Genomic DNA, 27,286 nt, shown 5'->3' with positions numbered 1-27,286 from the left:
AGTGGGGAAAATAACCTGGATTTTATATTTGGAAAGGAATAAAGGCAACAAATCGAGAATCTAGGCTTCCACCTTAACTGGAAAAAAAGAGCAAATTAAACCCCAAATCAAGCAGAAGGAAGGATTGGTATCAGAATTGGATGGAGCCTGGATCTTACCTCACTCCAGTGCCCACAAGTTAAAGATGGGACGCAAGCCCCAGTGGGGCGCTGGCTATTCTGGCTCCCACCCTGCCTCGTGCTCTGAAATCCTGTAATCATGAGCCCATGAGCCAGCCCCAGAACATTAAGCCCACTAGCCTGTCTTCTGTTTTGCCCGAATCATACTTTTTTGCTTCTAAGCTGACTTTTGTGCATTACTAGTCCCCATCAAACCTTGCCTGACCCGGGTGTTAGTTTCCCTTCTCTCAATAGTTGGTGTCTGGTGTGGAGAAAACCAAACCAATCTGATACGGGGATTTACAAGCCTTTCTGGATTTATAGGTGGACAGATTGGCCCAGCCACCTTCTTTAATCCTGCAGACTTCCCAAACAACCAGACAGAGGACGTCTGGGATCCATCATCGCTGATCCCCCTGTCATTCATCCTACTTGTAATGTTATGTGCATGTATGAGAATGGAACAACACATCTTACTATTGTGTATAATTATAATGAATCAATTAAAAACTAAAAGAAAAAAAGATTATAGTAAAAATGTATTGAGCTTTCAGTATGTGCCTGGGACTTTGCTAGCAGTTTATGCGTTCTCTCAATTCTCACAGCAACCCATTAAAGTAAGTATTGTTCTCAACCTCATTTTATAGATAAATACATAGACTCAGAGAGGCTAAATAATTTGCCAAGGTTACTCAGTTAATAAGTACAAGAGCCAGAATTTGAATCCCTGTCTGGCTGACTCTAATGCTCAGGGTTTTAGGAATGAAAATTCTTTCTAGTTTAAAATTGTTTTCTCTTTCTTTCCCGCCATCCCTGCAGTCTCAGGAAGAAGTCTGTGATCTGCTCCATGCTGCACCTTTCCAAAACATCTTGCCCAGAGTCTACATCAAGGGTAAGAACAAGCTTGCCTTTGAACTTGATCATTCTTTTTTTAAACTGGGATTGAACTCAAGGGTGCTTAACCACTGAGCCATATCTCCAGCCCTTTCTTGAATTTTATTTAGAGACGGGATCTTGCTCAGTTGCTAAGTACCTTGCTGCGTTGCAGAGGCTGGCTTGAACTCACAATCCTCCTGCCTCAGCCTCCCGAGTTTCTGGGATTACAGGCATGAGCCACCAAACCTGGCAGAATCTGAACACTTAATCCCAGTGACCTCAGATCTGTAGTCAGAAAGAGAGAAGGTCACATTGGGCACCCGTCGAACAATCCCAGGATTAGGAGTGACACTCTAGGCCTTCTAGACTACCCTTAGTATGTTGCTATCTATCCTTGGTTTAAATTCCTCAAGTGTTGAGGATCTTACCTCTTCGTGGGGAGCATGATTCCATTATTGGACACAGCTTACAAAAATCGTTTCTTTGTAGTGATTCCTAATCAGTTTCCAGAACCAAGGAGAAAGTTCTACCTGCCCCATTCAAAGTTTGGAATACAGACACATCATCCAGTCCCCTGAGCTTCTCCTTCCCTGTCACCCATTGTGGCCCAATCTCAAGTCTGCTCGGTTGCTCCTTTTGCAGAGGGAGAACGACTAGAAGTCCGGATGAAACGCCTGGAAGCCAAGTATGCCCCGCTTCACCTGGTGCCCCTGATTGAGCGCCTGGGGACGCCCCAGGTAAGAACCTATCACCAAGCCTCTGAGGACCAACAGGAACGTTAGAGGGAGAGCACTGGACCCAACCTCCTCATTTTACAGACAGGGAAATTTAGGCTCAGAGAAGGAAAGTGTCAAATACCACAAAGCCAATTAGTGGCAGGAATGGGTCTGGGATGAAATTTGCAGATTGAGTTCTTTCTTCTTCATCCTGTATTATGTGCCCTGCCAAGAGAGGAAGAAGCTAGGTCATTTAGACAAGGACCCATCACACCCCTGTAAGGCATCAAGAAGTCCTCTACACGCAAAATTAAGACGGCACACTCCGAGTCCTCAGTTCATTTCTGGATATTTTTGCTAGAGAAACACTCCCAGAAACAGGAGATGCTTATGGTAACATTGTTTGCTAAAGCCTACATGTCTACCAGTAAAGTGAGGAATACTCAGCACCTAAAATGCTGCAGAGTAATATATTCAGTATTTGCTTAATATGCAATAATAAAAAGGAAAGATTAGATTTAGCCATATCAATCAGTGTGGATAGACCTTAAATGCACAGTTGGGTGTATAAAACAAGATGTGCTACAGTTCACACTGGATGGTGCTATTTTTTCTTTTAAACAATGCACATACCCAAACCATATGAATCACACTTTTCCCGAAGATATCTGGAATGATATTCCTAGTTTATCATGGACAGCCTCTGAAGAGAGATGGAATTGAGTGGGGTGAACCCTTCATCTTTAGCCATAATGTTCTAGTATTTTCAAAGTGAATGGACTTATGTTAGCTCTGTGATTAATTTTACGTTAAACCCCAGACCGGTTGCTGTGAACATGGAGCCGAGCAGGACAGGCCCCCTTCCTTCAGAGAATTCACACACTCTAGGGGGAGGCAGGAAGTGCATGGGGGAGATGGGCCACAAGAAGCAAGCTCTGTTTTCCTTCAAGTTGATTTAAGCAAGCTTTACATTTGGGGGGCAATCAGGGGAAGGATTCAAAAAGAGGAGTAACAGGACACCACTGCAGGACAAAGCCAGGGTGGTTTGTTTTGCTTACTGATACCACTGATGAGAAGATTTAGGACTGAAGTCCACTCTTGGGCTCGCATTCCTATCTGAGGTTAGCACCAAGGTCAGAAGGAGCCACATCCTCAGCAGAGAGCAGAAGGTGGTCTCTCTTCTGGCAAAACCTGGCAGGTCTTTGGAGCCCACGGCAGAGCCCCATCTGTCCAGGTGTCACACTGATGGAGCCACCTTCGGAGGTCCCCCTGCACACCACCAAGCTCCTGCTGAATACGGGACTTACTTAGAGCTCAGTGGCACTCAGGTTCTTTAACTCACTCGAGAACTCAGACACTGCACATTTTCCTTTCTGGCCCTCAGAAGTTGAGCAGAGGAGATCCTCCAAAAGGATTTCCTTTTAGGGAGAAATCCCCCAAGCCAGCAATGTGGACCAGTGTCTGCTCTGCTGGTGTCATCCTCCAAGAATCCAGCCCCTCCACCCGAGGCTTGGCATGTGTTTTCACTCGGGGGACTGTGAATTCTTTCCCTGTTCTGGTGAATGCCATTTCCTTGGGACTGATAGAAATCTCAATTTGTCAAATGAATATTCAACAAACAAAAGCCTAGACTTCTGCGAGAGAGGAAATGCCAGTTTTGTAAGTTTCCTTTCTTCAATTAAAAAAAAAAAAAGGAAAGAAAAAAATCACTATTCTACATTCAGGTTGAGGGTTAGGATTACAAGGGTCTGGGGGAGGTGAAGATTGAGGGTGGGAGAAGGGTGGATGGATACATCAGTTCATGCAGAGTGCGTGTGTGGAAATGCCTCGCTGAATCCCCTTCAGATGTGTGTAATTAATGTGTTAAATTTTTTAAAATTATCCCATAGAATCCAGAGTTAATAAAATATTAACTTCCAAGCTAGCTCAGGTCTCTCCTTTGCTCAAACTCACATATTTAGTCAGTAACAGAGGAAATGTGTGGCAAATTTAAAGCAAGGAATGTTGAACAGCATCGCATCATTTGCATTTGTTTCTGGGACAAATTTAGAGGACCTGGTTCATTGCCCAGCACTATTATGTTGAGTTGCCTTTCTTGATTGTTATAATAAGCAAATAATATATGAATAATAAACATAAAGGATCCCATAAAGAAGAAAATTAAGATCTCACACTCTTCCAAAGGACACTAAATGCAGAAATCATATTGGAGGTTGGTTGGAGGGACCTCACTGTAGAAAAGAAATGGATCAGAGCTCTGGCAAACACCTTCCCAGGTACATAGCACCCAGCCACAAATTGGGCTGTTTGCATCAGAATCTATAAAGCTCTTTTCTTTTTAATGCAAAAAGAAAAAATGAGATAAATCAAAAGAAAAAGTCACATGAAAGAAAATTTAAAATATAAAAACATAATGCCACTAGGCGTGGTGGCATTCACCTTTAATTCCTGCTACTCAGGAGGCTGAGCCAGGAGGATCACAAGTTCAAGGTCAGCCTCTGCAACTTAGCAAGACCCTGCCTCAAAATACAATTTTTCAAAAGGTCAGGAATGTAGTTCAGTGGTAGATCATTTGCCTAGCATGCATGAGGCCCTCGGTTCAGTCCCTAATACTGCAAAAAATACAATGCCAACACAGTAAAAAGTTTCTGTATTAACAATCAGCAGAATGCAAATTCAAAAATTGAAATACTCTTTTTTATTCCCCAAGTCGGTGAAGAACATTTCTTTATGATAGCTCTGATGAGGGGACCAGAAATTGGCTTGACCAAGGTAGACATACCATGGTTTAGCTTTTCTTGAGACTTGTTTGCCACTATGGAGCAAGAGCCTTTTAAAATATTAGACCTTCTATCCCCAGAATTCATCCAACAAATGAGCAGAGATAGGGTCATAAATTTTTATGCATAAGGGTGATTGCTTTAGCATTGTCTGCAACAATGAAAATCTGTAGACAATTTAAAATTACCAAGAAGAATAGAGAACTAAATAGAGTAGGTATATCAAAGGTTATTTTGTGCAGCCATAAAAAAAATCATGCTATTGAAAATATTGAAGGAAATCAGTTTTTAAGTTACTTCTATAGTGCGATTTAAAAAAGCAATCAATGATGTAATCCAAATTTTGTTAATTATGTGTGCAAATATACAATGCAGCAATATTTTTTTAAAGTTCATTTTTAGGCAACGGGGTTTAGAGGGATTTTAAATTTTCTTTCTTATACCTTTAAAAAATTTTTTTTCTCCAAATTTAACCCAGTGACTATGTATTACTTTTATAGTTCACAGAAAGAACTGGAAGGATTTTCATTCTTCCAAAGGAAAGAGATGAGGCATCTTTCACTGTCTGTGATGGATGAAACCACCTGAATTGAAACGTTGCCTGTAGATTTATCAATTCAGTTGCCCCTTTTTATAGTTCCCCTACCAGGATTGTCAGGCCCTGAGGACTGATTCAGGCTAACCAAATGCATAGTACATTAGTTAGAAAACCAGAGCTCTGTATTAATTTACCCGAGAGAATATTAATGACTTGAATTGCAAGTGTAGGTCCTTTATTTGCTGAGCATCTCCCCTGTACCAGGCAGGCTTTCTGATGTAAAAGCTCTTTCAGGAGCCAAAGAGAACAGAATAAGAACAGAATCAAGCATAGGTTTCAGGATTTTTTTTTTTTTAAATGATCCTTCTAGCTAAGTGCAGCAACTTGAGGGGTCTCCTCTCTGCTCAAGAGTTGGATATATCTGCTTACATTGCCAAATTGAACCCCATGAATTAAAGCTCCCTCACCTTTGTGTTTAAAACACAGGTTGGCAAACTTTACTCCAATTCATCTTTTTCCTAGCCCTCTTTCACTTTATGGTTGTCACAGATCAGTGTAGTGGCACACACCTTTAATCCCAGCTACTTGAGAGGCTAAGGCAGGAGGATTTCAAGTTGGAGACCAGCCTGAGCAACACAGTGAGACCCTATCACAAAATTTAAAAAAAATAAGAGGGGCTGGGGATGCCACCCAGTAGCAGAGTATCCCTGGGTTCAATCCCCCATACTGAAAGGAAAAAAAAAAGAAGAAGAAGAAGAAAAAACCCTGCCTGCAGTTGTCATGACAACCATACTTGTGGCCCACATTCATATTGGGCTCCAGGATTGGTGTTTCCCGATTTATTCCCTTCCATAGATTCACTTAGCAGCTGCCCTCTATAGGGACTTCCAGGGAGGGAGCTCAGACTGAGGACAGGCAGGTGCTTCCCAGCCACCTGTATAATGGGCTGTCCAGGAAATGTCCCAGGAGGGAACTGATCGAATAAGTCCCTATGGGACCTCTCCATCTCAGAAGCCACTTCTCTTAGCTCTGTTCCCCAGACTAGGGTATCTTATTTTAGCCTTAGGTTTTAATGTTTATCTTGCTTTGCAGAAGGTTTTCAGCTCCTTTATCCCAGATATTTTTACTCATATTGCACAAAACACCTATTGCAGCGTGTTTTGATGTGCTTGTCTAGACATCTGACTTCTAGATGCACAGGATCCAGGACTCAGATGAGAAATCAGTGTACATTATTAATAGAGATCATTTGCAATTGCCAAGGAAGAACTTCTAACTAGAGGAAATAACTCTGTGAAGTCAGTAGCAAATTTTAAAAGATTAACATATGTTCCTTCTAGCACATTCATCTGCACATAAGTATTTAAAGTAAAAACTGCCCCCACAACTGATTTTAATCTTTCTAAAATGTTTTCTGCATACAAACACACACCACGCATATACTGGTGTCTGCCTGTGGGACTGCGGGCTGGTGCTTTTAGTAGGTTTGTAATAGACCTCATTTCTACACCTCACTCTAGACACTTCACTTGTCCTTTAGATCCAGACTATCAGAAATGGAATCCCAGCTTTACCCCACATGGGCTGCCTGAGCCTCAGTTTCTTCCTCTGTGAAATGGGATAATCAGGTCTACCTCATGGGATTGGATAGTCAGTACCTACCAGGTGCTTAAAATGGGACCTGGTGTGTTACCCACTAAGTAATGAACTAGCTGTAGTAACAGTAAAGTCATACTCTTCAACACCTACCTAGCTTTTTATTATGTGGCTAAGTCATAGTTTCTACAAATCATTCCTCTTGAGATGCTTCTGGATTTACTTACCACAAGTACAACTCACCACAAGCTTGCCTGTCGTTGCACTTGGGTTTATACAGTTGGCACTCGGCGCTGGGCAGGTCATCAGTCCTGGTGAATGAATTCCAGGTGCTGCCAGCTCCAGTGTTTGGGAAGTGACAAATGGGATCTTGGATCTTTACATAAACCTCTGTTCCCAGCAAATTGCCATTGCTCGGGAAGGTGACCTGCTGACCAAGGAGCGGCTGTGCTGTGGCCTGTCCATGTTCGAGGTCATCCTGACCCGCATTCGAAGCTACTTGCAGGACCCCATCTGGCGGGGTCCACCACCCACCAACGGCGTCATGCATGTGGACGAGTGCGTGGAGTTCCACCGGCTGTGGAGTGCCATGCAGTTCGTCTACTGCATCCCCGTGGGGACCAACGAGTTCACAGCTGAGTGAGTACTGCAAGGAGGCAGGGCCACCGCCAACCTGCCCCTCTCCCTGTGAGCCACCAGCTGCCACAACCCCTTGAGAAGTTGGGCAGGGGCTGAAGGGCCCAACAATTGTCACACCCAGTATGTTGGTCATCATGCCAGGTGCTGGACTCACAGCGGTGCTTAGCAAAAGTGGACAGCTCTGGCCTCATGGAGTTTAGGTGACCAAAGAGGGGACAAAAAATGCAAAGGTAAAGTCCATTGGATGAGGTTGTTTTGCAGCAAGGGTGACAGATGTCAGAGTAGAAGGAGTGGGACATTAGACTTTCATTCACAGGCTAGAACAGAATTCCCTCCAACAGTGACTGGGACTTGGATTCATGGGGGAAGAAAGGGACATTCCGGGAGAGGCAACAGATGGCTGGGAGCAGAACCAGAATGTGAGAGTGTGACTGTGCGGGCGGAAGCCCAGCGTTAAGAACCTGGCTGTCGGGCTGGGGGTGGCTCAGTGCTGCAGCGTTTACCTAGCATGTGCGAAGCTCTGGCTTCAATCTCCAGACCACACCCGTGCAAAGGAGAATAAAAACCTCACTGACCACCTCACCCCCACAAAACTCTACTTGTGGAAAACCAGGACCCTATCACAGAAGCCCAGTCTTGTCTGGAGAAGACGGAAGCGGAGCCTGGTTTCTCCTGCACTCACCCAGCTCCATGTTGAGGCCAGTGGTGGAGAGGGTGACAAGGCCCGTCCCACTGGAGCCAAGAAAAAGTCTGTGAGGGCCCGAGAAAGCTGCCCTAGTAGACTGGGCTGCGGCTCCAGGTCAAGAGCAGAGAGGGCAGGTCCCCACCGCTGTCCACATCGCCCGTGTCTCTTAAGAGTTGGGCCTTGCAGTCAGTCGGAGCTGTGTCAAAGCCTCCACCACCACCACACCCTGCCTCCCCTTCAGCCCAGTGTGGCCGGTTGGTCTCTTCATTTGAAATTGGCCTTCACCTCAAAGAATCAAGACGGATTCTCCTTTCACTCGCCTGAAATCACCACCAACCACTTGAGTCTCAAGGGCCGTTTTGGATTTTCCTTGAAAATCCATCTCTTCTTCAAAGCCGATTCTTGTTACTTCAGTAACAAGATCTTCTTGTGATTAGAAGGACCTATTATATAATCCTAGTCCCTGGAACACATAGATCCACCCTCACAGTTTTTCTTGCGCCCATTTTACAGATTAAGCATCTTGGCCCAGAGGTGGTTCTGCTCACCGGGTATTCTGCTGGCTCAGGGATGAGGGCCCTCCTTCCCTGCTCTCACCACAACTGCTTCCTCTCCCCTCTCCAGGCAGTGTTTTGGAGATGGCTTGAACTGGGCTGGCTGCTCCATCATCGTCCTGTTGGGCCAGCAGCGTCGCTTTGACCTGTTCGACTTCTGCTACCACCTGCTGAAAGTACAGAGGCAGGACGGGAAGGACGAGATCATCAAGAATGTGGTGAGCAGGCCTGTGGCCAGGGCCTGGGAGGTGCGGCCAGCCTGACTAAAGGCTGGCATCAGAGAAGAGGGGTGGGGGGCTGCACCTGAGGCCCTCTCCCCACACCACAGGTGCACAAAGACACTCAGCAGCTGGGGGCCTGCCTGCAGGAAGCCGTGGGTCACCCACTTGTATCAGGTCACCCACTTATATCAGGTCACCCACTTATATCAGGTCACCCGGAGGGCAGGGCTGGGCTCCCTTCCCTGTCCTAAGCAGTCTTGATTCATGATGGCTCCTGTGTACAAAAACCATGTGTCCATTCACTGGACACTAAAGTTGCCCTGGGATGGGACAGTGCTGGTCTGGGATAGGCAGGGCTGCTAGCAGAAAGAACCCTCTAGACTAGGCAGAGGGGGCAGAGAAGGAATGGCTGCAGAAGGCTTCATGGAGGCAGTGCTTACCCCGAGTCCAGAATGAGGACAACAAATGGATTGCAAGGCTCAGGAGAACATTCTAGACAGAGGGAACAGCTACAGCACAGAGGTATGAAGAAGGATGTCAGGAACAAATGGTGGGGACCAGGGACCTGATGAGGAAAATGGGGCAGAAACCTCCTTGTGAAGGGTGTTATAAAAAAAATGTGGTAAAATAAGTCTATCATTTACATTTGTAACCATTTTTAAGTGTACAGTTCAAAGGGATTAAGTACACTCAGGTTGTGCATCTGACAGCACATCCCAGGACGTGTCCATTTTCCCCAACTGAAACTGTGCCCATTAAAAAATAATTCCCTTGTCCCTGCCAAGCACACCCCTATCTCTATGAATCCAAGTACTTTATGCAAGTGGAATCGCAAGGACACTCTTTGTCCTTGTGTGACTGGATGATTTCACTTGGCATCAAGTCCTTGGGGCTCATCCATGATACAGCATGTCAAATTTCCTTCTTTTAAGGATGAATAATATTTTATTGCATCTACGTACCATATTTTGTTGATACAAAACAAAAATCCATTGATAGACAGTTAAGTTGTGTCTGCCTTTTGGTTATTATGCATAATGCTGCTGTGAGCACAGGTGTCTAAATATGTTTGAGTCTCTCCTTTCAGTTCTTCTGAATATATACCCAGAAGACTTATTGAATCATCTGATAATTCTGCTTAGTTTGAGGAACTGTTGTGCTGCTTTCCATAATCGCTGTACCATTTTATATTCCTACCAGCAATGCACAGGAGTTTGCAGGTTCTCTTATTTTCTGTGTTTTTGATCATTTGCTCATGGGCATGAAGTGGTAGCTCATTGGAGTTTTAATGTGCAATTCCATAATGATTGGTAACGTTGAATATCTTTCCATGTGTTCATGGATGTTTATGTCTCTTTAGAAGAATGTGTTTAATTCCTTCATCTCTTTAAGGGGGTTATTTTTGTTGGCTTTTGGGTTTTTGAGTTGCAGTTCTTTAAATATTATGAATATAAACCCCTTTATACAATTTATCAAGATTTCCCCTCTTCTATGGGCATGTCTCTTCTTCACTGTGTTGCTTGTATCCCTGGATTCATAGATGTTTTCAACTTGATGTAGCCCAATTTCTCTTTTCTTGAGCTGCCTGTGTATTTGATGTCATATCCAAGACACTGCCATTTCCAATGTCAGGAAGATTTACCCTCATGTTTTCTTCTAAGAATTCTTTAGTTTTAGCTTTTATTTTTTTAAGACGTTTATCCATTTTGAGCTAATTTTTGGTAAGGTATAAGGTAAGATTCCAACTTTTCTGTTCTGCATATATACATGTCCAGTTTTTCTAACACCATTTGTTAGGAAGACTGTCCTATCCCCTTCAAATAGTCTTGGCACCCTTGTCAAAAATCATTTTATCATATGTGCAAGGATTTCTTTCTGGGGCCTCTATTGATCTATGTGGCTTTCCTCCCCTCCCCCCCCCAACACCCTTATTTTTTCCCCCCAATGCTGGGATTGAACTCAGGGCCTCATGCATGCTAGGCAAGTCTTTATTGTCAGCACCACACTGTTTTGATTATGGTAACTTTGTAGCAAGTTTTAAAACTTGCAAAGGCTTTTAAGGGCCTTTAGCATTTGATTTAGGAACCCATAAAATCCTTCAAGCAAGAGAGTGGCATGATCATTGAAGTATCAGGAACCTGGACCCCAACCTACTGAATCCTTCTTACTCTCCCCCTGCTTCTCAACCTTTCTCCCATCCTAACCTGAACAACCTTGTCTGCAGCCCCTGAAGAAGATGGCTGACCGGATCAGGAAGTACCAGATCTTGAACAATGAGGTTTTTGCCATCCTGAACAAGTACATGAAATCCGTGGAGACGGACAGTTCTACTGTGGAGCATGTGCGCTGCTTTCAGCCACCCATCCACCAATCCCTGGCCACCACCTGCTAGGCAGATGTGCTGCAGACCTCCACCTGGAGGAGGAGGAGGAGAAGCAGGAGAGAGGACAATGGTCAGCCTGCAACGGGGTCCAACTGGAAAGTGTGTGGGGTGGACTTGAAAGCAAATAAGAACCTCCCCCCAAGCACGTTTGCACCACTCCCAGGGACTGGGCTCGTGCATGCTCTCCCATGACATCTCCATGGTGGGTTCCATTGTGTAAATGAAAAACAAACAAAAAAAAAAACAGGGCAGTGTGTGCTTTCTTTTTGTTTTTCCCCTCAAGTGTATTTTGGAACTCCTACTTTTGTCCTTTCTCCATCCCACCATCCCCACCATCTGTGGTTGCTTCCCAAGACCTCCCTGGCAAGCTCGTGCCCTCCTTCTCAGCACCCCCAGGACTGAAGTCTTAGAGACCAAGAAAAGAGTGTGGCCGCGTCAGAGGCGTGTGGGCCTGGTCTGACGGTGGTGCAATAGGGTCCTGGTTTCTTTAGCTCCTCTGGCTCCCCTCCTTCCAGTTCCCTGGTGGCACCTCCTCCTACTCCAGATGTTAGGAATTCCCCCACCCTAGGGTATGCTTGGACCAGGTGCCAAGAGCCGCAGAGAACCAGGAAAGGGCCCTGGTGTGGCATGACAACAGATGGTGTTAGCTCTCTGGCCTTGTATAGGCTTCCCCAAACCCCTTCCTAACTCTCCAGTCTCAGAGAAGTCCCAGAGAAAAGCCAGACGTACTTCCACAATTGTCTCCTACTGAGGTGGAGACTGGGTGAGGAAGGTAGTCAGGCCTGCTATGTGGAAGCAGTATCTCTGAACACAGCCAGGAATTCCAAAGCCCCAGACAGAAAGCTCTTAGGGCATCTCATCAACTCAAGGGCGATTTGGCTCCTTTCTTCTTTAAGCAATTACTCAACACTGGGCCACACAAGGTGAAGGACATTGGGCATGCAATACTGAACGAATCAGCCATGGTACCACCCACAGCATTAGCCAGTGACCAAATTAATGACCACTTCTTGCCACAGAATCTCTCAAAGGAAAACTCCCACAAGAGAGAAAACATTTTGGGGTTATTTCAGCAGAAGCCAAAATCATCTTGAGAATGAAGAGGTTAGGAGTAAAAATCCTACTTGATAACAAGCCTTTAATTCCAAGATGTACCCCAAAGAGAAGTCCTGTTTTAGGGAGTCAGAATGCCCACTTGTCCTAGCTGCTGAAAGATTCTTGGACCATTTTATCTCTTGCATTCAGTTTCCTGTTCTCTTAATGTTCCTCAAGTTAGATTTTGAGGTACAGATTGTCACAGGGATATATTTATTTCCATTTTCCCGACTGAACCAAAACTTTCTACAGTCTCTCTCATCAAGTGTGGCAAGTCCTTCAAAGAGCAGAACCTTGGGGATGCACAGGTCTCAATACAGAGCACATCATCTCTAAAGAGCACCTGTGGCCCTGAGCTTCTGAGAACATATAAAGTGGGACATTTAATGTCCTCAGCCCAAGGAGGAAGACAGAGAAAATGCAAAGAACAATAAAGATCCCCCCTGCCCTATAGAAGATGAATGGACATGGTTAACATGGTCCATTTTTAACCACTCAGGAAGAACAAAGGAAATGTCCATTACCAGAGTTTGTAAGATGTACTCATTTGAGTACAGATTTAGGACCTCGGCATTCTCCACAAGCTAGCAGAGTTATACTGGTGCACGTTGAAGTTTGAGAACCACTGCAGTAAAGAAATCATTCTGCCAGCCTTGGACTTTGAGCTACCTCTGAGCCAATGAAAAAAAAAAACACATTTATAGTTTGGGAAGGTGGTTCGAAATACAAGCTGGCAAATCCTTCTATCTGGTACTGCCGCTTCCTGTTCCAATTTCTTTTCTTCTCTTGACAACCGTGAATGAATCCCAGAGGCAGGAGAGAGAGGTTATACCACATGGCAGAACTTCGTGATAGAACACACCTTCAAAACCCACTTATCTCTAGGCTCCAGAACCTTTCAAATCCTCTGTCCTGACTGGGAACAGTAGTTGGCTCTCTCTTTCAGATAGATGATTAGCTTTTACGTTCTGCCGTTCATTCTAAGTCCTTAGCCATTGCTTGCAGAGATCTGGCCCATCCATTTAATGAGACTGCTAGTTCAACAACTCATCTCTCCCACCCTACTTTAATAACACTGAAGTTCACCCTCTGGGAAGAGTCACTTTATCCTCAATATATTTGATCCTAGTAAATTGAGGTCTTCCCTTTCAGAAGAGATTCCCTTTCCTCAGCTCGCCAGCAGTACTTGTTTATGAACACTGGACAAGTTCAATATTTTTTCCTCCCTAGTATTGTTACTATCCCTCTTTTGATTTTTTTTTAAATGTGTCTAAAAACCAAGAATAAAAAAGCTTAGATTTTAACAAGTTTTAAGAAATTCTGTCAGAAACTGTCAGATGTACCATATTTGTATTAAGAGTTGTTGGGGATTTTTGTACAATGAATTTACATTTATTTATGGTGACTTATATTTACGCTTGTGATCAAATAATGTTAAATTCTTAAATCATATTTGCTATGCAGCTGAAGATGATATTTTGGTTTGTATTTTGGGGGTACCTGTGTTGAGTTGATAAACATTTTCATCTCCATTAAAACTGCTTCCAAACTAGTAAAACTAGCATCTTGGTCTTTATTCCTGGTCCTATTCTCACCTCATTGAACTGTGAAGGACATATTGAAACTAATGACTAAGAAACCAGTCTGATAAGAGAATCAAAGAAGATAAAAACTATAGCAGGTAGAAATATTCTAAGTTGAGGGCTTATTTTGCTTTTTCACTGGGGAAATGAGACCTTTAAAAATTGGTTTGCACTGGGTGTTATATAGGAAATAATTCCTTCTCCTAGAGATTCTAGAGTCTGAGTCTAACTATATACCCCTAGTTTTAAGAGGAAAGGTGGAAACTAATTTGATGAGACCTAACTTATACAGGCACCATGCTAAATTCTGCCCGTCCATTCTTTTATAACCAACCCCATCACTCTATGTGGTATAGTCTACATTTTACAGAGGCCATAGAGTGTGTTTATTTTCCTGCAGACACTCAGTGACAAAGCTGAAATTCGAACTCGGTTCTAAAACCTAGGCTTTTGCTGTCACCCTACAGTGAACTGATCAGCCAGGCCAGACCCCAAAAGTAGACCTCTAGCTTTGAGGCACTAAGATTGACCTTAGTCTGGTATCAGGAGAGCACCCAACATGACAGGCTGGGAGGTTCCCAGGCTTAGGGAGAAAGTCACTGTCACTCACCAGAAAAATGTCAAGTAGAGGGATATTTAAGACCAGTTTCCAAGACCCAGAGCCCCACATTTCATACAGCACCAGCTTTCCCCAAGGCCGTCCACAGAGAAGAGTGCTAGAGCCACTCGTGATTCCCACGACCAGCCTTCAAGCTCTCAGGGACACGAGTTTCCTTGTCTGTCAAGGAGGACGAGATAATATAAGTCCTTTCCAACTCCGATACTATAATCCTGTGTTATTTCCCACTGGTACACTCAGAGGCCTGACCATTTCATACACCCAAGATCCTTCTCAGTTATCTCTGAAAATTATCATCAACATAAAATAATGACACCTGACATTGTCATATATTTGACTAGTGTACATAGAACACTGCTTGTCCTCAGAGATGCTAAGTGAAAAGGGGGTTCCTTTTGGGGGTACCCTTCCTAGCACTGTAACAATACCAGAGAATCAATCTACAAAAAGTTCCTTTGGGTTCACGGTTTCAGGGGTTCAGCCCACAGTCACTTGGCTCTGTTGCTTTGAGCCTGTGGAGAGAGAGAGTACATCATGGCAGGAGGGTATGACAGAGGAAGCCCATCACCTCGTGGTGGCCAGAAAGCAAAAAAAGAAAAGTTCAGGATCTCAATATCCCCTTCAAGGCGATGTCCTTGTGGCCTAACTTTCTTCCACTTGGTTCTGCCTACTAAAGGCTCCACCTTCCAGTAGTGCCACAGGCCGGTGACCAAGCATTAGCATATCACCTTTGGGGGAACATTTAATATCCAAACCATAATAATAATGGCCATAACTTGGAGACCTTTCTTTGCAACACTGATCATCTTTTTTTTTTAAAGCATGTTTCAGAAAATGTTAAGATTAGGGGGAGAAAAAAAAAACTCCTATAGAAAGAGGATCACTCACACACAGCGAGTCATGACACTGGATAATGATTAGAGAAGAAGTGGGGCTGGCAAAGTATTGAAGGATCTCAGATGGAAAGAGAAAGCACTTCAATGATGGGAGAGACTAGAGTATCCAAGTATTAGTTGGTTAAGACTGTTGTAATAGCATATATGGGATGGCTTAAAGAACAGAAATTTATCTTCTTATGTTTTTAGAGGCTAGAAATCCAAAGCGATCAAAGTGTCTAGGGTTGATTTCTCCACGGCCTCTGTTTTTGGTTACTAGGTGGCCATCTTCTCCCTGTGTGTTGTGACGTTGTTTTCTGTATTCAGAATCCAAAAGTGTTCACTATGATACCATGGAACCTATTCTCTAAGGGCATCAGCCACATTGGATTAGAACCCACATTAATGACCTTGTGTTAATCTAATCACTCTGCAAAAAGACTATCTACCAAAAAAAGTCATGTTCTGAGGATTATGACTTCAATATATGGACTGGGTGGGGGGTGGGGGCATATTTTATCCTATAATACTGAGAAAGAAGGTGGATTAGGAAAAGCGGTATCTCTGGGAGCCCTGGACTATGTGAAGGCTGGGACACCCTTTATGAAATACTTCTTGGACTCTCACCCTTTGCAAGTCTTTATAAGATTAGATAGAAAGAGGAAAGGATGATAAGAAGATGGCAGAGTCGGAAATACCAGGAATCCCCACCGAGACAACAATCACATTGGCCAATGATCTGAGGTCATTATTTTAGAACTTTGTAGTCTCTTGAAGATGGGTAACTTATATAAGGAGGATTCCACAGTAAATTGCAGTTAATTTCCGTCTACGTCATATCTTAGGTCAAAGCAGCTACCCATCTCTAGTGCTCCAACCCATAGAGAAAGCTGTGCACATGTTCCCAGCCCATAGAAAAAGCTGGAACAGTTTGTACAGAGATTATAAGAGCCAGGGCGGGTAATCAGGACCTTGTCCTTCATATGTTGGGGATCTCTGTTCTGATCACTATGGTTTGCTTCTCATCAGAACAGTACAGACATGAATGCCAGCCATTGCTATACCCCTTCCACCAGTGTTGAAAGCCCTTCCTCTTTTGGCTAAAGCAACTTCAAGAGAGTTAGTGAGTCAGTATCTTTTTTTTTTCTCCCTTTATTTTTCCCTTCCCCCCCCCCCCAATTTTGGGAGCTAGACATTAAAGGCTAGTAGTCTCAAAAGTAACTGCATGAGAAAGAGAAATTACTAATTAATCATGCATTTAGAGGGAAAAGTGCAGACTCAGAAAATACCTGAAAAGACTAAGTTTATAACGCAGGCTGATCCATGGAAGGTAGAAAGTCTACATCAATCAATCAAAATAACAAAAAAAATTTTAAAGAAGACTGGGGAAAGGGAAGAATGTGGATTTTCAGAGTTATCCCATTATTAGATTCAAATATCCATTTTTCAATTTAAAAAAATCACAAGGTGTATTAAAAAAAGGACTACTGATAGTAAATAATAAATACACCATTAGAGACAAGATGGCAGACCTATTAGACAAACTTTAAAACACCTGTCAAAGGTGCTTAACGAACTAAAGGAAGACATAGAAAAGCCAAGAAAATGGGATGTGAACAAAATGGAAACATCACCAAAAAGATAACAAAATAAGAAATTCTACAACTGAAATACAATAATAAGTGAAAAATCTACTAGGCAGACAATATGAGTCCATCTTTACTCACATAATGAAATACCTAACATTATAAATTTAGAGGTTTATCTGGCTCATACTTCTGCATACGCAAGGACTTGGCATTGGCATTAGCACACTTTTGATTTTTTGCCCCTTCTCTTCTCCAGATTTTGCACAGTGCCCCACAAAGAGGATCCCATAGAGCGTATGGATCCCAGAAACCAGAGATTTTATAAAGTGAAGGAAGAACCAGAGGCAGATATTCAGAATCCCTAGTATTTCAAAGCACCTCCTCCCTCACCTCAGGAGGAACATGAGAGGAAAAGGCATGACTAGACCACACAGGGTAAGGTGTAAACTAATCCAAGGGGTTGAGACCAGAGAAATTAAGTTTCAGATTTTGACAGTTTACTGTTAGTTTTCCATAGCAGGTTTTTTTTTAAATACCTGGGATAAAACAACTTATAAGGAGGAAAAGTTTATTTTGACTCATGGTTTCAGAAGATAAAGTGACTTCATTGATTTTGGACCTCTGGTAAAGCAGAACATCATGGTGGGAAGCATATGCTAAAGCAAATTTTTAGTGGAGACCCCAGCAAGTTAAAGATTCCAGGAACATGAAATGCCTTCTGAGAGAAGCCATGGTCAGCCAGCAGAGTCACAAGGGTGGGGCTGCCCAAGTTCTTAGGAGCTCACATCATGCCACCATGTGCCCCAGAAGACAGACATGAAGATACAGAAGTTTGCTTACTTGGATTTCATTCTTGTTTGGTCCCATTCCTCCTCATTTTTGTCATCCTATTTCTCCCCTTTAAAATAAGTATGTTTACCCTGCACCATTGTAACTCCAAAGTGTGTAACTTTTCTATTTTATTTTTATAGACTCTTATGGGTGACTTTTCCTTGAGTCTCAGAAAAGGTTATGGATTTAGACTTTTACAGCCATTCTCAAAGAGCTAAAACTTTAGGGACTCTTGGAGATGGACATGCGCCTTTAGAGGTCAGAGTAGAACATAATGATTGGGATCTTAAATGTAGCCCAAAGGCACGTGCGCCAAAGGCTTGGCCCGGCCTATGACTGTATTGGAAGGTGATGGAAACTAAGAGGTTCCATTCAACTAGGAAATTAGGCCATTGGGAGTGTGTCCTTGAAGGGGACAGTGGGACTGCAGCCTCTTCTCTTTGTGCTTCTTTGCCACTATGACATGAGCTTTGTTCCACCAGAAACACTGCCATAATGCTCAGCCTTCCAAAGGCCCAAAAGCCATAGGTTTCATGGACTAAAACCTCTGAAACCATGATCCAAAAATAAATGTTTCTTCTTTATTATTGATTTTTCTCAGGTATTTTGTCTCAATAATGGAAAGCTGATTAATACAATGGTAGATCTGTCAACCATTCTAACAGTGCCAACAGTATCACCTAATCAAAAGAAGAATCTGACAGCAAAGTACACCCACAAAGCTGAGCTAGTCACTCCCAGAAGTGGAGGGAAGTTTTACCTGGCTTTGATCCCCAGATAGTGATACTTCAGTGACAGCTGAGTTATATCACAGGGAATTTAACAGCATTCAGGTGACCTCAAATCCCACCCTGTACCCATTTGCAGAAGGAGATGACCACTGCAGTGGATTTTGGTCAAGAACAGCTGCAAGATCTGCCATGCCTGGTAATTTAAACAGTACTAAGCCCAGGCTCAAAGCCCACCCCAAGGCTGTACATAGGCAGAGAGGCAAACCTCAGCAGCACATTTCATAGCATTTGGTCCTATGTATCCTGATTAGCAACTCCACCTAACCTCAGAGCCCCTCCTGCAAGCCTGTCCAACTCCTGAATCCAATTAACAGAATCACATGGCCGAAGAATAAAGCTCTGGACATGTCTACTCTGAGTAGATTTCAATGCCCTTCCAGCAGCTCAGCCCAATTTCAGGGCTTAGACAGTGGCATCAATAGATGGCAGAGCCCATCCAGCTACCCCACCCAAATTCAGAGCACAGGCAACACTCCAGCAATATAAAGGTCCTGGAAGCAAGCCTGATCTTCCCAGGATCAATAGCAATTATCCCATCCCAAATTAGAGTTTAGACTAAATAATGAAGGTCTATCCTTGCCAAATAACACTTGCAAAATCTGAGAAGGAGAGCTGTCCCCTCAAATGTGCAGATGCCAAAACAAGGACACAGGGTTACAAAGACTCAGGAACTTTTCCAAAAGAATCTAACAAAGCTTCAAAAATGAATCCTACAGAAAGAGATGAATGAAATGGCAGAATTCAAGGGATACTCCTTTAAGAAGTTCAGCAAACTACAAGAATACATAGATTAAGTTAAACAAAATTTAGAAAATACATGAAAAATGAGCTAGGTATCATGGTACACACCTTTAATCAGAGCAGCTCGGGAGGCTGACAGAAGAATTGCAAGTTCAAAGCCAACCTCAGCAAAAGTGAGGTGCTAAGCAACTCAGACCCTATCTCTAAATAAAATACAAAATAGGGCTTGGGGGTGTGGTTCAGTGGTTGAGTGCCCCTGAGTTCAATCCCCAGTACCCCCCCAAAAAAGGAAAATACATGAAAATGAGGTTTAATAAAGAAATAAACAATTTTTAAAAAATCAGAGGGATGAAGAATACAATGATTAAGGTTAAAAAGAAAGCTTCTATACCAGGCTCAATACAGCTGAAGAAAGACTCAGGAGTCAAAGGATTTTAGCCTTCAGGAAAAGGGAATAATGGCATATGACTATAATCCCAGCTACTAAAGTGACTGAGAGAGGAGGATCACAAGTTCAAATCCAGCCTCTGCAACTTAGTGAGAACATGTCTCAAAAAAAAAAAAAAAAAAAGAAAGAAAGAAAGAAAGAAAGAAAAGAAAAAAGAAAAAGAAAAGAAAAAAAACTAAAAATGGTCTGTGATGTGGCTCAGAGGTAGTGTGCCCCTGGGATCAATCCCCAATATGGCAAAAAATAAATAAAATTAGAATGTAAATGGATTAACTTCTTCAATAAAAACACACATAGTAAATGAATAATTTTAAAAAGACCCAAATATACGTTGCCTAAAAAAGACTCACCTCACTTCTAAAGACACACTCAAACTGAAAGTGAAGCCATTCCATATAAATGTAAACTGAAGACAGCAAGGGTAACTTTATATCAGACAAAATAAACTTTGAGGTGAAAGCTGTAAAGGAGACAAATGTGGACATTATATAATAAGTTAATCCAGAAGATATAATTATTATAAATACATATGTATACAATTTAGGGGCATTATAAAGAAAATTTTAAAGGACCTGAAGGGAGACAGATTCTAGTACAATATTCCTAAGAGGTGAATAATGTAACAATAATGTACAGATCACCCAGAAAGAAAGGAAACACTAGAATTAAACAATATTTCTGAATAAATGAAACTGACATCTATAGAACATTCCATTCAACATCAATAAATGAACACTCCTTGTTACATATGGCACACTCTCCAGGATAGATCATGGTAGGCAACAAGACCAGTATTGACAAATCAAAGAAAACAATCTCTTCAAAGTACCTTTTCAGACCACAGTGATGTCAAAGTAGAATCAATAACGAATTTCAAACAATTCGCATTCGGATGGAAATTAAACATGGTCCCGAACAACCAATGCGCCAATGAAGAAAAGATAATTTGAAAAACATTGAGACAGGTTAAAATAAAAATTCATACTTTAATATGGAAGTTTATAACAATAAATGGCTGCATCATAATAGCTCTTGAATACACAATTTAACATTGCACCTCAAGGAAATACAAAAAGAACAAAGCCCAAAGTCAGCAGAAGGAAAGAAATGATGATCAGAGAATAATGAAGTAGAAATAAAAAAAATACAAAATAGTTTCATTGATGATTTTTTATATTTTCAAAAAAATAAAACTTAACACAGCTTTAAGGAAAAAGATGACAGATATAAAATTTTAGAAATGAAAAAGGGCACATTACAACTGATACCCCAGAAATACAAAGGGCAGTGAGAGCCTCTTGTGAATAACTGTATGCCAAAAACTTGGCTAACCTACAAGTAATGGATAAATTTCTAGACACATACAAACAACCAAGACTGAGTCATGAAAAGAAGGGAGACCAGTAGAATAGAGGAAGTGCACTAAGAAAAGGAGAAGTACTGAGAAATGAAATTGACCAGATTGTATTGTTACATTTTTTTTGTGTGCACATGTACAAATATGTAACCACAAATTCCACTATTGGCTATAATTATAATATACCAATAAAATGTTTTAACTTTAAATAAATCTCAATAAAGCCATTATAAAATATCATGAAACTGTAAAATAAGAAAAATAAAAGTCTGAATTATTAAGAAGGAGCAAGTCCGAAGACAATAACAAGTCAAGAGATTGAACCAGTAATAAATTCTTCCACTAAAATCCGATATATTTCACTGCTGAATTCTAGCAAACATTTAAAGAATAATGAATACCAATCCTTCACAAACTCTACCCAAAACGAAACGTGGGGAGTACTTTAAACTTGTTTATGAAATGCTCTGGTTTGAATGTCCCCTCAAAAACCCACATAGAAATTTACTACCATTGTGACAGTATTAAGAGGAGGGACTTGTAAGAATCTCTCTGCATAACTTCTTGAGGTCAGAGCCCTGTGGATTAATCAGCTTGTCTCCTGGGAGTGGTAGAGTTATCATGGGAGTAGGTCCTGGTGAAAGGACAAGTTTGGTCGAATTTTCCTGCCTCACACACGCTTGCTCCTTCTTTTGCCTTGTTTTGATAGGGCATGAATACCCTTGCTGGATATGGGACCCTGATATTGGACTTCCAAGCCTCCAGTGTGTGAGAGTTCCTTTACTATTATCCTGTCTGAAGAATTGTATCACAGGAGCAGAAAACAACCTAAGACTCTAGGATAGCATTACCTTGATACTGAAGCCAGGTAAGATCACAACAGAAGAAAACTGCATCAATCCTCAATGAATACTGATGCCAAAACCCTCAACATACTAGCAAACTCAATCTGACAGAACATTTAGTGGATCATTCACCATGATCAAGTGGGATTTAACCCTAGGAAGCAAGGATGATTCAACCTATGTGAATCAATAAATGCAATGTGTTACATTAACAGAATGAAGAACAAAAGCCATGTGGTTATTTCTTTAGATGCAGAAAAATAATGTGATAAAATTCAACATCCTTTCATTTTAAACACTCAACAACTTAGATACAAGAAATTTACCTCAAAACAATAAATGCCATATATGATAAATCCATAGCTAACAATATGCTCAATTGGGAAAAATTAAAAATTGAAGTCTCTTTCCTCAAAGAGAATACAGAATAAGATAAGAATACAGAATAAGACAAGGACACCTATTCTTACCATTTCTATTGCCCATAGTATTGAAGTTCTTACCAGAGCAATAAGGCAAGATAAAGAAATGTCATTGAAATACAAAAAGAGGAAGTTGAAACCATTGAAATAGAGTATTGAAATTGTCTGTTTGCCAATGACATAATCTTATGAGTATAAAAGACTAGAGATTCCACAGCAACTACTAGAATTAACAAATACACTAAAGTTGTAGGGTACAAAGTCACAGAAAATTCAGTAGCATTTCTGTATATTGACAAACATTCTGAGATTAAAATTAAAAGAGCAATCCCTTGGTTGCTATTGCTAAAAATATTTATAATATTTAGAGATGAATTTAAGGAGGTGAAAAATCTCTAAACTGAAAACTAAAACATTAAAAGAAGTGAAAAAGACAAATAAACGTAAAGATATCCCATTGTTCACAGGTTGGAAGAACCAATATTGTTCACATTGGCCCTACTATTCAAAGCTAACTGCAGAGTCAATGTAATCTCTACCAAAATTCCAAGATCATTTTTACAGAAGTAGACATAAAAATCCTAAAATTTGTATGGAACCACAGAAAAGCACAAATACTCAAGGCAATCATGAACAAAAACAGCAAAGCTGGAAGAATCTCTCTGCATAACTTCAAACAATACTACAAAGCACTAAGAATTAAAACAGCATGGTACTAGCATAAACAGATTCATCTACCAATAGAATAGTCAGAGTCCAGAAACGAACCAAGCACAAGCCATGACTTGACCAAAGGTACCAAAAATACATACTAGAGAAAGTACAAACTCATCAAAAAAAATGGTTCTGGGAAGACTTAAAGAATCATATGATTATCTCAATAGATGCAGAAAAAGCATTCAACAAAATACAGCACTCATTCATGTTCAAAACACTAGAAAAACTAGGGATAACAGGAACATATCTCAATATCATAAAAGCTATCTATGCTAAGCCCTAGGCCAACATCATTCTAAATGGAGAAAAATTGAAAGCATTCCCTCTAAAAACTGAAACAAGACAGGGATAACCTCTTTCATCACTTCTATTTAATATAGTTCTTGAAACACTGGAAAGAGCAATTAGATGAAAGAAATTAAAGGGATACAGACAGGAAAAGAACTCAAATTAGTACTATATGCCGATGATGATTCTATACCTAGAAAACCCAAAAAATTCCACCAAAAAACTTCTAGAACTAGTAAATGAATTCAGCAAAGTAGCAGGATACAAAATCAACACCCATAAATCAAAGTCATTTCTGTATATCAGTGACAAATCCTCTGAAAGGGAAACGAGGAAACTACCCCATTTACAATAGCCTCAAAAAAATAAAATACTTGGGAATCAACTTAATGAAAGAGGTGAAAGACCTCTACAATGAAACTACAGAACGCTAAAGAGAGAAATTAAAGAAAACCTTGGAAGATGGAATGATCTATGTTGTTCTAGGATAGGCAAAATTAATATTGTCAAAATGAGCATACTACCAAAATTAATCAGATTTAATGCAATTCCAATCAAAATTCCAATAACATTCCTCATAGAAATAGAAAAAACAATCATGAAATTCATTTGGAAAAGTAAGAGACCAGAGTAGCTAAAGCAATCCTTAGCAAGAGTGAAGCAGGTGGCATCACTAACCAGACCTGAAACTATACTACAGAGCAATAGTAACAAAAACAGCATGGTATTGGCACCAAAATAGCCTGGAAAATTGGTTGTTCAATTCAGAAGAATAAAATTATACCCTTATCTCACAATATATACAAAATAAACTTAAAATGTATTAAAGACTTACACATAGAACCTAAAATTATAGATGTGGTCGAATAAAACAAGGAAAAATTATACAATGTTGGTCTGGCAAAAAGATTTTTTTTTTTAGATTTGAACCTCCCAAAGCAAAAATAGATGAATGATATAATATCAAAATTAAAAGTATCTGTACAACAAAGGTAGCAGAAGCAATAATCTACAGATTGGAAAAAAATATCTGTAAGTTGTACATTTGATAAGGGGCCTTTTATTTAAAATAGATAAGAAAATAAAATAATTCAAAAAAATAATGATTTAAAAGTGTGCAAGGGATGTGAGTAGACCTGAGAGACTTCTAAGAAGATATGCAGAGTTTAAAATGCTCAGCATCACTGATCATTATGTAAGTGAATTAAAACCATAATAAGATGTTGCTCTTACCTGTCAAAATGACTAGTATTAAAAAGATGAAAAGTTTTGGTAAGTAAGAGGAAAGTAAACACTTGTAGAGTACTAATGGGAATGTTAGTGCTGCCATTATAGAAAAATGTATGGTGCTCTCTCAGAAGACTAATTATCTAGTTGAACCAGCAATTCCACTTTAGGGAATGAATGTAAAATTAAAATCAGTATGTTTACTTCCCACGTTTACTTCAGCACTATTCACAATATCTAAGATATAGAATCAACATAAGTAAGTGTCCACCCACAGATAAAGTGGGGGTGGGGAGTGTGGTGTATTTATATACTTAGAATTTATTCAGGTTTTTTTTTTTTTTTTAATTACGTGCTGCTGCAGTCTGGCTGGGCACAATTCAGGAGCCACTTGTCAAAAGAAACTAACTTTATTTTTAGAACCACACACGATAAACAAAACAGCTCCTCAGGAAAAAACCCTCAGGGGCCCCAGCAAACTTTCAGACTGCCAGCTGATGACGTGCTTCACAAAACATAGCATAATATTCCCCAATTCCACCTAAGTAAAATAAGCCAGACACAGAATGGCATTTTCTCACTTTTTTGTAAAATCTAAAGCCATCAAACTTAAAGAAGTAGAGAAGTAGCTGGCAGATACCATAGAGTGGGAGGGTATGGAATGAGGAGATGATGGCTGGTGGGTTCAAAGCTTCAACTAGATAGAATGAATAAGGTCTGAGTTTTACTGCACAGAATGGTAAACAGAGCAAATTATCCACATTTCAAAAATCACAGAGTAAATTCCATATTCTTATCATAAAAATTTGAGGTGATTGCTATGCTCCTTAGCTTTAATTATTCTATATTGTTAATAAATGATACAACAGTTTTTATATTTATAGTCTACAAATTTAAAGAGAAAAGGATTTTAAAAAATGAGATTAAAGAAATTGGGTGATCCCAGAACACCTGTGGAACCCCATCCAGCAAACCAGGAAACTCACTGTGGGAGTCCCAGAGGGAGGAGGGAGAAAAGGGACAGAGAGGTTATTTGAAATGAGTTGAAAAATCCCTAAATTTGATATAATACATGAATATAAACATATCAGTGCTCAATTGCCGCAGTCTGGCTGGGCACAATTCAGGAGCCACTTGTCAAAAGAAACAAACTTTATTTTTAGAACCACACACCAAACCACACAGCTCCTCAGGAAAACCTTCAGAGACCAACTGCCACCACCAGCTTCCCACAAGCCTCTCAACCTCCCCCACTCCTCCTGCTCTTGAGGCCGATTGGCTGGGTCGCTTGGGCAGAGCCAAAAAAAAGTCCCCCAATGAGCAGCTCCGTGGTCTAAAAGGGCGGGGAAACAGCCCAATGAGCATCACCGCAGAGGAGCCAATCAGTTGGCAGCTAGAAGTTTGCTGGGGCCGCTGTGAGCCAATCATCAGCTGGCAGCTGAAGTTTGCTGGCAGCTGGAAGTTTGCTGGGGCCCCTTTCGGCTGTGGCTCTCAACACTCAATGAATTAAATGTAGGATGAGCCCAGAGTCACACCATGATACTTTATGATTAAACGCTCAAAAACTGAAAGATAGAACTTTGAGAAAAGCAAGAGGAGACATACAGCGTGTCCTGATAAGAGGATCAGCAGATCTCACCAGAAACACTGTAGTCAGAAGACAGTGGGTTGACACATCTGAAGAACTAAAAAGAAGACAACTGACAACCAGGGATCCTGTACCCAACAAAACTGTCCTTCAGAGATACCACAGAAATCAAGACCTTTCCAGATAAACAAAGCCAAAGGAGTTTATTACCACTAGACCCACCCTGCAGGAAATCCTAAGGGAGTCCTAGAGATTGAACTGAAGAAGGAGACGGTATCATGGAGCTGGGTAAAGAAACACATCCCTTAAGAGGTAAGGGATTTTAAAAGACAGTATCATTGTAACAATAATCTGTTACCACTTTGTTTCCTAACTCATTTAGGAGATTAAAAAATTTTTAAAATTACTAGCCTTAAGCCTAGTGTTATAATTAAGGTTTATAGTGCCGTGTTTTGTTTTCTACATAATTTAGAAACTAATGAACTAAATACTATTTGTTTTTAGATGTATAAGTTACAAAAACATAATTTTGTGACATCAGTAACTGAAAGGGTTAAAGACTGGGCTGCAAATGAACAGACTCTTGTTATGAAGGCAAATTAAGGTGATAAAAATTAAAATTACAATGTTCAAACTCTAGGAAGGTAAATGTAATCTCCCTGGTAACCTACATAGAAAACAGTTACAGAATATACACAAAGGAAAATGGAGAATTAAAATGTTTCACTATTCAAAAAATTAATTAAAAGAAAGAATATTGCAGAAAATGAGAGACAAACAAGGTACAGGGCATATTAGAAATAAATAGCAAAGGGCCAAAGTCCCTCCTTGTCCGTAATTCCAGTAATCACTGTAAATGGATTAAACTTTTTCAATTAAAAGACAGATGTTGAGCTGGGCACGGTGGTACATGCCTGTAATCTCAGCAACTCAGGAGGCTGAGGCAGGAGGATTGCAAGTTCAAAACCAGCCTCAGCAACTTAGCAAAACCCTGCTTTAAAATAAAACATAAAAAGGGTTGGGAATGTAGCTCAGTGGTAAAGCACCCCTGCGTTCACTCCCTGGTACAAGAAAAAAAAAAAAAAAAAGGAAAGACAGATATTGACAGAATGGATAAAAGCACA

At 40.9% G+C, this 27,286-nt stretch overlaps 1 protein-coding gene across 3 annotated transcripts in view; it reads left to right on the top strand.

The window, feature by feature from the left end:
- The window catches only part of Cyfip2 (cytoplasmic FMR1 interacting protein 2), a 120,984-nt gene extending 107,185 nt beyond the window's left edge, over positions 1-13,799 (top strand). For all 3 annotated transcript variants that reach the window (XM_076856393.2, XM_076856394.2, XM_076856395.2), the window contains exons 27-31: positions 978-1,050; positions 1,677-1,771; positions 7,065-7,303; positions 8,613-8,760; positions 10,988-13,799. In XM_076856393.2, the coding sequence (XP_076712508.1) occupies positions 978-1,050; positions 1,677-1,771; positions 7,065-7,303; positions 8,613-8,760; positions 10,988-11,155 (723 nt within the window). In that variant the 3' untranslated portion in view covers positions 11,156-13,799. The remainder of the gene's footprint in view (positions 1-977; positions 1,051-1,676; positions 1,772-7,064; positions 7,304-8,612; positions 8,761-10,987) is intronic.
- Positions 13,800-27,286: the final 13,487 nt, after the last annotated feature.

Source organism: Callospermophilus lateralis, chromosome 5 (genome assembly GCF_048772815.1).
Source record: "Callospermophilus lateralis isolate mCalLat2 chromosome 5, mCalLat2.hap1, whole genome shotgun sequence".
Classification (NCBI taxonomy): domain Eukaryota; kingdom Metazoa; phylum Chordata; class Mammalia; order Rodentia; family Sciuridae; genus Callospermophilus; species Callospermophilus lateralis.
The sequence above is the reverse complement of the archived record's forward strand: the minus strand, read 5'-3'. Positions and strand labels throughout refer to the sequence as shown.